Below are 12383 nucleotides of genomic sequence, written 5' to 3' on the forward strand. Positions count from 1 at the left end.
GAAAATAAGTTCGAATCCGTGCCCTGAGCTGGCAAAGTCATGGCGATGGTCTTATGGGATTCTGAAGTGGTTATTCTGTTTGATGTCCTCCCTCATGGAGCAACCATCAACTGTGAAGTGTATTCTGCTACACTTTTCCTTCTCATGGACTTTTCTTTCTCATCCATCCTACAGCCAGTATATCGCACTTTCCGATTTCCAATGAAGGATGAACACCACAGGAAGCAGTACGTGAATGGTGGGGAGATTATTGATGCAACAAGAGGTTGGCTTCGACGTCTAACAGTGGAGTGGTACCATGCGCGCATACAGGCCCTCCCAGTAATGTGGCACAACGCGGTCGCATTGAATGGAGATAATGTTGAAAAATAGGGTTTTATAGCCAAAAAGTGGGAAATAATGTGATGTATTGGAATCCTGAATAAAACCAACTTGCTTCAGAAAAAAATGTTGCATTACTTACTAATCGCCCCTAATGGTTTCTACAGTGTTGCGTTTGTTATTTAAAATACGTGTCACTAAATCCAATTATAGCAGGAGACCTGGTATCGAAGAGAAGCAGAACTACTATCGACGTAAAAGCAGGTTAGTAAGCTTACAAAGTCTTCCGTAGGTGAACACATCTAAAAATGCCAGTGGAATCTCACTCTCCGAACTCCATGGTACAGCTGATTTTCGGATGAATGTTGTTCGTTCAGATGGTTCAAATGGCTCTGAGCACTATGGGACTTAACATCTGAAGTCATCAGTCCCGAGGCAGGATTCGAACCTGCGACTGTAGCTGCACCACAGTTCCAGACTGAAGCGCCTAGAACCGCTTGGCCACGCCGGCCGGCGAATGTTGTTCGTGAAACTGTGGAATTTATGTAGCGCTTCCCTGTTGATGCTATGTTAGGGGGGGCTGTGGTACGAAGTGGGTGCTCATAGAGAGAGTGGAGTACTCACGGCGTGACAGCGCAGCTCCTGCTTGAGCCTGCGGCCCTCGTGCCGGTAGACCCAGCAGAAGACGCGCGGGAAGGCGGCTGGCGCGGCGCAGTAGGTGAGCCGGTGCGACCAGTACTCGGTGAGGCCGTGCTCGCGCGTCACCGCCTTCAGCCCGCTGCCCGTCACCGTCACCTTCATCGCCACGTCCGCCTTGGCGCTGGCCGTGTAGTTGCGCCACAGCGTCGACACCGGCTTCTCCACGCAGCCCTCCCCTGCAACCAACCAACAGGCAACCGTCACTACCAGATATTCTGGGACATCACTATTGAACCCCTCCTACAACTACTGGAGGAAACAACAGCGACCGATGGAGTTGCAAACACAGACGAGCTTTTGATCGTAGTGTCTGCTAACAATAGGTCCCATCTAGAAGAAAGAGCAAATGGAACACTCAAAACAATACCACAGCAGTGTCACAACAACATACTCAAGGTAGCCGATAAAAAACAACATACATCTAACTGTAAGAGTCCCTCCAGAGAAACCCTAGTGTTAAATTAGGGGACATAAACATTAAAACAAGCAGTCACCACACGTTATCTTGGGGTACACACAGACGAAAATCAAAATTTCCATGAACACATGCGCAATGTCACAAAGAAAGCAGAAAAAACAACACAAACTGGCGAGACTAAATTCTGATGAATTTAAACTCCCCCTGTCAGTTACCGCGGACATACCATCGTGCTCTCTTCGAGTCGGCAATTAGCTTCGCCTCCAGCACATGGGCTCATAGGTTGAGTCTATCAACAAACTGGACCATCTGAGACGAGGACAAAAGAACAGCTTACTTAGTCTATCGGCAGTTTTCAGTACTCAGTGGGATCTCTCTGCGCGGTGCTCGGAATCTACGCAACAGATATTACAATAAGGTATAGAGCGGCTGTGTACTGGCTTAAGGTGGGAAGGCACAACCAGGTTCGAAAGATCACTGGAGTACCAATGGACACGAAAAGCCATTTAAAAAATTGGAGTATAGATAACCGGCAAGGTGAGTGGGACACAGGCGATAGTGACTGCAGGCTACACCAGTTCTTTCCTGATGTAAGGGAGAGACTAAAACATGTCGATCCCAGCCGCGGTATGATCCACTACTTTACAGGACACGGCCCTAATCCCATGCATTTTGACCGCGTGAGTCTGAGGCAGACACCAACATGCACATGTAGGAATGAAGGCTACCCAGAACACATCTTTTTCTGCGGACACCATATCACCATCAATCACACTTCACACTTAAGCCTCAACAATACTGAACAGACCATACACGCAATGCTCAGAGACGAAGACAAATATTTATATTTTATTTTATCGTATGGCTAGGGCACCCGGTCGGACAGATCGTTCGCCGGGTGCCGGTCTTTCAATTTGAAGCCACTTCGGCGACCTGCAGTCGATGAGGATGATAGGATGATGATGAGGACAGCACAACAACCAGTCCCTGGGCGGAGAAAATTCCCCGACCCAGCCGAGAATCGACCCGGACCCAGAGGATTGACAATCCGTCACGCTGACCATCCAGCTACCGGGGGCGGACGAAGACCAATAGCGACCTATAGATAGCACGTCCAAGCCAGACAACGAGCCTATATACAAAGACAGGAATGAATCCACAGACTGTAAAACACCACTGATTCCGATATGGCATCAGGTGGTGATACTGATACCGACACCGACACCGACACTACCGTAAATGAAAATGAAGAAATACCCTAAACAGACAACACAATAGCTAAAAAATAGCATTAATCTCTACAACTCTGTATCAAAGTAGAAAAAGAACATACTGAAGACTTATTGTAAAGATAAGTGTTAGACATCAAGGTTCAGTGAACAGAAAATCTAGAGCAGATGTTAGATTTAGATGAAGAGCTGCGATTGGTGGTCAATGGCTAGATGGACAATTCCAAGACACACACCTTCATACACACTTCGTGAAGGGACATTCTTCCACTACAATCTTTCGTATCGTCTGTTTTTGTCCCTCCTAGAAATATGGTGATGGTTTATACACTCCTGGAAATTGAAATAAGAACACCGTGAATTCATTGTCCCGGGAAGGGGAAACTTTATTGACACATTCCTGGGGTCAGATACATCACATGATCACACTGACAGAACCACAGGCACATAGACACAGGCAACAGAGCATGCACAATGTCGGCACTAGTACAGTGTATATCAACCTTTCGCAGCCACGCAGGCTGCTATTCTCCCATGGAGACGATCGTAGAGATGCTGGATGTAGTCCTGTGGAACGGCTTGCCATGCCATTTCCACCTGGCGCCTCAGTTGGACCAGCGTTCGTGCTGGACGTGCAGACCGCGTGAGACGACGCTTCATCCAGTCCCAAACATGCTCAATGGGGGACAGATCCGGAGATCTTGCTGGCCGGGGTAGTTGACTTACACCTTCTAGAGCACGTTGGGTGGCACGGGATACATGCGGACGTGCATTGTCCTGTTGGAACAGCAAGTTCCCTTGCCGGTCTAGGAATGGTAGAACGATGGGTTCGATGACGGTTTGGATGTACCGTGCACTATTCAGTGTCCCCTCGACGATCACCAGTGGTGTACGGCCAGTGTAGGAGATCGCTCCCCACACCATGATGCCGGGTGTTGGCCCTGTGTGCCTCGGTCGTATGCAGTCCTGATTGTGGCGCTCACCTGCACGACGCCAAACACGCATACGACCATCATTGGCACCAAGGCAGAAGCGACTCTCATCGCTGAAGACGACACGTCTCCATTCGTCGCTCCATTCACGCCTGTCGCGACACCACTGGAGGCGGGCTGCACGATGTTGGGGCGTGAGCGGAAGACGGCCTAACGGTGTGCGGGACCGTAGCCCAGCTTCATGGAGACGGTTGCGAATGGTCCTCGCCGATACCCCAGGAGCAACAGTGTCCCTAATTTGCTGGGAAGTGGCGGTGCGGTCCCCTACGGCACTGCGTAGGATCCTACGGTCTTGGCGTGCATCCGTGCGTCGCTGCGGTCCGGTCCCAGGTGGACGGGCACGTGCACCTTCCGCCGACCACTGGCGACAACATCGATGTACTGTGGAGACCTCACGCCCCACGTGTTGAGCAATTCGGCGGTACGTCCACCCGGCCTCCCGCATGCCCACTATACGCCCTCGCTCAAAGTCCGTCAACTGCACATACGGTTCACGTCCACGCTGTCGCGGCATGCTACCAGTGTTAAAGACTGCGATGGAGCTCCGTATGCCACGGCAAACTGGCTGACACTGACGGCGACGGTGCACAAATGCTGCGCAGCTAGCGCCATTCGACGGCCAACACCGCGGTTCCTGGTGTGTCCGCTGTGCCGTGCGTGTGATCATTGCTTGTACAGCCCTCTCGCAGTGTCCGGAGCAAGTATGGTGGGTCTGACACACCGGTGTCAATGTGTTCTTTATTCCATTTCCAGGAGTGTATTTCGATTTTTCACAATTTTGTTAATTTCACAAATGTTTCTTTCTGCTACAGGTACAAACAACAAAATATGATCAACTAGAAAAATTAAAACAAAAGAAAAACAAACAAATAAAAAATAAAGTGGCAGTGGTGTGGTGGGAGGTGAGAGCTGGCATGATCGGTACTTATCATCTAAGATACCACGACCCATCGTAGCGGCTAAAAGGCTATAACACGAACAACGACTCACCGTAAGCAAGCAGAAAGTGGGTGATAAAGAAAAAAACAGCAAGTGAAAAAGTGTGTCCACAACAAGCCCTACACGCAAATGCCTCACATTCTGACGATACTGACAAGTTAGCACATTGCACTTAAGAAAACCGTTTCATCTCGAGAGGTATCTCACTACCTCAGTAAAGAAAACCATCTGGACTCCTCCAAGTCGCTATCAGTCTCTATAAACATGAGCAGCCAGTTTCACCCAACAAAACCATCTACGGTGACTGTTGAAAGGCGCAAGCATGACACAGATGCCCGAAGGCATCGTAAATGAAGCAACCGTTCCTTTTGCATGTCCGAGGGCCGTTCAACAAGTAATGCAACACATTTTTTTCTCAGCCACTTCGGTTGAAAAAATGCGCAATTTGTTATGGGACATAGTCGACTACTACTCTTTCAGCCCCTATAAAATCATCCAGTTCCGGCAGGTAACTGCGCTATGCGTAGCCTTCGGAATGGCGTCTTTAACGGAGGTGGGTTTCAAGTAGAGAGCTGTCACTGACTTTCTTATGGCGAAATATCAGAGCATCGTAGATATTCATAGGTGCTTGCATAATGTTTACGAAACCCTGGAGGTGAACAAAAACACGGTGAGTCGTTGGGCGAGACAACAAGGTCGCGCAAACCTGACCGATCTCTGGCATGCCGTATTTCCAAAAGGCATATGCGCTTTTTTTAGTCGCATTGTCTACACAAGCAGGTATTACACCTCTGAACTTGGTATCAAATGGCGCTACTTGCTCGGTGTTCGCATATTTTAATTCTGAATGCCACTTGCTCTCCGCTGTAGCAGAACTCCCACATTTCCAGATAATGCAATGAACCGCTGGATTTAAAAGCGGTATCTCAACATACGTGGCTGTGTTCTAGCTGTGTACAAAGGTAGCTCTTAGAATTTCTTCGCGAAGACTTTAGATGTTTATTACAGCAAATTACACTACTGACCATTAAAATTGCAGATAATAAATGGTATTCATTGGACAAATATATTATACTAGAACTGACGTGTAATAACATTTTCACGCAATTTTGGTGCATAGATCCTGAGAAATCAGTACCAAGAACAACCACCTCTGGCCGTAATAACGGCCTTGATACGCCTGGGCATTGAGTCAAATAGAGCTTGGATGGTGTGTACAGGTACAGCTCCCCATGCCGCTTCAACAGGATACCACAGTTCATCAAGAGTAGTGACTGGCGTATTGTGACGAGCCAGTTGCTCGGCCACCATTGACCAGGTGTTTTCAATTGGTGAGAGATTTGGCGAATGTACTGGACAGGGCAGCAGTCGAACATTTTCTGTATCCAGAAAGGCCAGTACAGGACCTGCAACATGCGGTCGTGTATTATCCTGCTAAAATGTAGGATTTCGCAGGGATCGAATGAAGGGTAGAGCCACGGTCGTAACACATCTGAAATGTAACGTCCACTGTTCAAAGTGCCGTCAATGCCAACAAGAGGTGACCGAGACGTGTAACCAATGGCACCCCATACCATCACGCCGGGTGATACGCCAATATGGCGATGACGAATACACGCTTCCAATGTGCGTTCACCGCGATGTCGCCAAACACGGATGCGACCATCATGATGCTGTAAACAGAACCTGGAGTCATCCGAAAAAATGACGTTTTGCCATTCGTGCAACCAGGTTCGTCGTTGAATACACCATCGCAGGCGCTCCTGTCTGTGATACGGCGCCAAGTGTAACCGCAGCCATGGTCTCCGAGCTGATAGTCCATGCTGCTGCAAACGTCGTCGAACTGTTCGTGCAGATGGTTGTTGTCTTGCAAACGTCCCCATCTGTTGACTCAGGGATCAAGACGTGGCTGCACGATCCGTTACAGCCATGTGGATAAGATGCCTGTTATCTCGACTGCTAGTGATACGAGGCCGTTGGGATCCAGCACGGCGTTTCGTATTACCCTCCTGAACCCACCGATTTCATATTCTGCTAACAGTCATTGCATCTTGACCAACGCGAGCAGCAATGTCGCGATACGATAAACCGTAATCACGATAGGCTACAATCCGACCTTTATCAAAGTCGGAAACGTGATGGTACGCATTTCTCCTCCTTACACGAGGCATCACAACAACGTTTCACCAGGTAACGCCGGTCAACTGCTGTTTGTGTATGAGAAATCGGTTCGAAACTTTCCTCATGTCAGCACGTTGTATGTGTCGCCACCGGCGCCAACTTCGTGTGAATGCTCTGCAATGCTAATCACTTGCATCTCACAGCATCTTCTGCCTTCCGGTTAAATTTCGCGTCTGTAGCACGTCATCTTCGTGGTGTAGCAATTTTAATGGCCAGTAATGGAGATTCTTGCCTAGCACGGCTGCCCTGGGGGAAACCTACTTGAGACGCTACAGGCGCTTTCCGCATTTCGTGTGAAAGAACATGGGGAACAGTAACGGAGCGATATCATCAGTACTTATCGGTTAAATGTATAATTTTCACGGGAATTCTGAAGTACGGGTGATTTTTAATGGAAATGAATAGGCGATGAAACCGTAAGATTTTTCTACCACAGGGAGAATCAACGTATACATATACTTTTTTTACTTACACATTCAACGTTAACTGTTATGATTGTGATGATGGCTCCAGGGAGCAAAACAATAAAAGTTACTTGTGTAGCGACAGTTTTTTATGTTTCTTATATCTCTATCGTAAGCGCATCATAACCAAAGCTACTCAGTGATGGAGAGATTGTGAGTTTCAAAAGTTGGCTATAACCAATGATGCATTTTTTATGGGTATCGGTGGCGTTTGTTGCATATTCATTTTCACCCTTAACGTCAATTTTCTGAAGCACGTTACGCAGTTTTTAGCTCAACCATATGACGAAGCATCTAGCGAACGTTAAACTATAACCTTTCATTGCTTTTATGATGCAGCATAACGTAAAACTGAAAAACGCCTAATCCATTTCTGAATGTGCTCTCTAATTCTAAATGAAACCACAACATCCACGTCCAACACTGTTTTCTTATATTTGTAACTATGAAATTAAGAAAGAGAATCTCGGTCGAAACAATGACGACTGAGACTACTCCACCACCCAATGGAGCTCAAAAATCAGGTTCAGATTATGGGCTTCTTATTAGCTCTTGGTATGCCGTTTAGTAACAAAAGCAAAGAGAGCTGGTGTCTACTATTTCGCTGCTAGATAAGGATCCACTGACGAACACAGGACTTTTTTACATTTACCGTACGTGCTGTTAAGTGCCATACGTCAAGGCCTCCTCCACTTAGCTGTCGTACAGCTTGTGTGATAAGCAGAGTGCATGTAAGATTTTGTTCGTATCGGTAAAACATCTTTGAAATAGAAGGAAGTAATATGGGTTTCTAAAACAGTAAAGAAGCTGGCGAAGTGAAGAGATGCAATAGCATCAGTCAGAAAAATGTTATGAAGAGCCATTTCTTCCTCAACAGCACAAGGGAACTCTACAGTCAATTTTGCATCTCATCCCAGCAATAGATTTGACTCAGGCACGAAAGTCAATACCCGAAATTTTTTTCTTGAAACTGTGTTATTCTCTCGCAAAAATTTAGAAGATATGATAATTTTTTTGATGACTTCAGTTCTACTACTTAAAATAATACTGTATTTCTGTACCTGTATTATTGCAAAATAAACGCAGTGCATCAGTATTAATGGCACCTGAAACAAAAATATTATTATTGGAACTTAGACACAGTTCCTTTGTATGGAACCTAGAAAGTTCTTAATAAATTATTCATTTTTAAATTTGTCTCATTTGTTTGGTAATGAGGTGAGCTGCATAATTTTGTGGCATCAGAATACTTTCTCAATTTCTGGATACAAATAATGTTAAAAATAAATTCTTTTTTATTGTCCTGACAAGTGTACGATCTGGCACTTAGAACGTTTGACATTTCCACTCTTCATTTGAACGCAGCTGGTTTTCGTCCTTTAACTGTGTTACTTTGTAACATGTTTTCTTAAAATCCGTTAACTGAATGACAGTGGGTTATCAGTTTATTACAGACGTTTTCTTACACTCCACCATGATATTTTACACGAATGAAACTGAAGCTGCAAACCTACGTTCGTATCAAATATATTTGGTAAGTGGTGGTCGCCTTCAAAGTAGGACATATTTGAGTCCACATACGTAAGCATTAGTTTCTTGCAATTTTCAAAACATTTAACAGCGCGGGGGGCTTAGATTTAGGTACAGAAGCTGTCGTTGACCAATATAGCAGGCCAAATGGTTTCTTCAGCAGCTTAATCAGTCTAAGTACTGTTGTGTCAACGCTGTTCACAATGAATTTGATGCCCATGCACTTTAAGAGATATCTTGTCTATGGCAAAGGAATACCGCAAGAACTCTATCCAAAATTGTTCATGTAAAACAGTTAAGCAGAACTGTGACTAAGTTTCTGTGACATGTATAATACTCGTATATAATCAAAAGTCCATTTGCCGGAAAGGTCACTTAATTCGTTTAATAGAGCGGCAAAACTGGCTGTTATAGTAGCAGGACATGAATGTCTCATACAACACTCAAATTTTAGTTTCTTTTTTTTCCTTCTTATATTCTTACAATTTTACGTAAATATTGGCAGCTTCTTTATTTACCCTTGAGATACCCACCTCAAGACTTACAAAGCTCTTTCCAAACAGTTACATGAACTGTATGATGGAATCTTTCCGTGGAACTTACTAATGGCATCGGAGGATATGCAAACTCGTGATCAGTACTCAATAGCAGTGTTGCCCCTTATTTCAGAATGAGCCAACGGCGGAGTAGCGTAATTTTCGGCGTCCACTTTTTCGGGTATTGAGTCAGATTTTACGTCAGCTGAAAATGTCCAGCCAATTACTGACTGTGCCATCCTGTAAACGACACATAACGGAGCGATTTTCTAGAAATCTCATTTCGACCTCTTCCCAGTAGTTAAGGTAGATAGCGAAATGAACCCAGACCTTTTTCAAACTATTCTAGAAAAAACAACGCCCCTCACATAAAGTAACTGGTTCGAATTGGACAGTCTCTGTATTGAGTTAGCAACAATCGTTCAAACAGCACAGGGACCACTGTATCGTAGTTCGAAGAAAACGGAATGGACTTTTTGGACTGGCCTGAACTCCATCGTTCCCGTGAAAATAAAAAATAAAATATAAAGATAAAATATAAAAAAGGGTAGTGATTATTGATTATGTTTCGATTGGAAGCAATTCCCGCCTTCAGTGTTTCATAACTCGGTGAAATACCCTCCTAGAAGACCAAACGCATCTGTGAAACTCTAGATATATTGTAAACTAAAAGACTGAAAACAAAATGTTTAACTTACAGTAACTCATTCATTAACAGTTAATTTCGGTTGTACCTGAATGTGATTCGCAAATATCCAGGCATATTTTAATAATTCTTCAAAGTCGTGCAAGGATTTGTAACTTGTTTTAAATGTTCTGGATTTTAAAACTGTGCACTTCACAAGACGCAGAAAGTAGCATCCTGTGACTGCAACATCGACGTGTCACAAGTGTAATCACTAGACTCGTACAAAACCTGGGGATGCAGCGATTTGTACGAATGTGAAGTGGAAGTAAGTAAAGTACATGGCTGGACACCGCTAAAACGCATTCCGCTTACAAAGGACACAGCTTTACGAACCACTTGTGTGTCCGATTAAATAATATTGCCCGTGAGCGTGGTATCCATTCCAAATTAGACTACATCTACATATACAAAAAATGGTTCAAATGGCTCTGAGCATTATGGGACTTAACATCTGAGGTCATCAGTCCCCTAGAACTTAGAACTACTTAAACCTAACTAACCTAAGGACATCACACACAACCATGCCCGAGGCAGAATTCGAACCTGCGACCGTAGCGGTAGCGCGGTTTCGGACTGAAGCGCCTAAAACTTCTCGGCCACACCGGCCGGCCTACATCTTTATCTATACTTCACAAGTCGCCTTATGGTGTGTGGCAGAAGGTACTTTGTGTTCCACTATCATTTCCCTCCTGTTAAAATCCTTCGAGAGAGCTCGTGTTTTAACGAGATATTCGCTGGAGGAAGCAATATATTGGCTGACCCTTCTAGACACGCACACACTCTTGACATTTGACAGTAAAGCACACCGTGATGCGCAACGGCTGTTTTATAGCATCTGACACTAGAACTGGCGGAGTATCTCCTTGATGGTTTCGCGCTTGCTAAATGAACCCATGACGGAACGTGCTGTTTGTATTTGGGTCTTCTGTATCTTTTTATCAATCCTATCTGTAGTGGATGCCATACCGACGAGCAATATTCAAGCATTGATAGGACGGGGATTTATTAAGTATCTCCTTCGTTAGTGGACTTCACTTCCTGAGGACTCTTCCAATTAATCTCACTCCGGCATCTGCCTTACCTCAGATTACTTTTAACTGAACTTAACAAGCAGACTGCCACAGAAAATGGTTATACACCATTGACAAACTAAACCATAAAATAAAAACACAACTGATGCAAAACACACCCAACAGTATTCAAGCATCACACCATTAATGATCATGCAGCAGATAACACCAATAACAACAGAAACACATGGCACACACTGACATTTGACAACAACAGGAAACAGAATAGGAAACATTACGAGAATACATAATGTTTCCTATTCCTTTTGTTGACAAATACAGTACAAATATTTACACTACAGAAGAGATTAAAAACAACCAATACTACCTCGGATAAATTCAGCAAAGTACATATATAACAGTTAACCTACGAATATTGGGGACAGACATGTAAAATTTCGGAAGAAGATACTCTGAACATCTAAAAGTATTGAAATGCGACAGCACGCGCTCCAGAGTTACAGACCACCTTACTGAAAACAGGCAGAACCAAGTGGCATAGCAACATATTCTCATATCTCAAAACATGGTAATCATCCGCACCATTTGTTAACAATCGAAGAAAATCAATACAGCCTAAAAGTTATCAAACATGAACAAAAAGCCATCAATGATCAAACAGTACTCTACAACGGAAAGTTATTCGACACATTATGCGAACAGTCTAAGAATACGCAGTGAACTCGCATACCTTCCCCCCCCCCCTCTCTCTCTCTCTCTCTCTCTCTCTCTCTCTCTCTCTCTCTCTCTCTCTCTCTAACAGAACGCAAACACAACTGAACAAACCGAAACTTCGCGGCCGCCAACTGAAAACAAAGTGCGGAAACGAACAATTGCCAACAGCCTATCTGAAACGTAAACATGCAGTGAAAAGTTCATGTAAGCCACATCAGCCTAGTACCATCTAGATCCACCAACGTGCACGAGAGAACTTAAATGGATGGTCTTGTAAAGCAGCAAAAATCAATAAACAGCAAACCACACCAAACTATTTTCAAACCGGAACCTTGCGCAATTTGATCCGTGTCCACAGGTCACTTTAAACAAACAATAACACATTTAGGAGTCAAATAATAAACAAGCACAGCCAGGATAGGGTAATTACAGCAGTAGTAGAGGGAAAAAATGAATATATGCCACTATTTTACCGGAATGCATGGTTTAGAGGTTATATTACAAGCAAAAACTCAATACTGGCGTTCCCGTAACATCCCTGTGTTGCGAATGACATACCGCACTTATATAGACTTGTGGCTGATTTATGCTGCAGCAACAGAGCACATGTAATGGAAGAAAAAGGTGAAGTACATTTGTAA

At 44.5% G+C, this 12383-nt stretch overlaps 1 protein-coding gene across 2 annotated transcripts in view; it reads right to left on the reverse strand.

Annotated features, from left to right (window-relative positions):
* Window positions 1–12383, reverse strand: part of LOC124594412 (protein FAM43A) — a 623045-nt gene that overhangs the window by 40298 nt on the left and 570364 nt on the right. For both annotated transcript variants that reach the window (XM_047132783.1, XM_047132782.1), the window contains exon 4: window positions 946–1196. In XM_047132783.1, the coding sequence (XP_046988739.1) occupies window positions 946–1196 (251 nt within the window). The remainder of the gene's footprint in view (window positions 1–945; window positions 1197–12383) is intronic.

The sequence above is a fragment of the Schistocerca americana genome, chromosome 2 (genome assembly GCF_021461395.2).
Source record: "Schistocerca americana isolate TAMUIC-IGC-003095 chromosome 2, iqSchAmer2.1, whole genome shotgun sequence".
Lineage (NCBI taxonomy): Eukaryota > Metazoa > Arthropoda > Insecta > Orthoptera > Acrididae > Schistocerca > Schistocerca americana.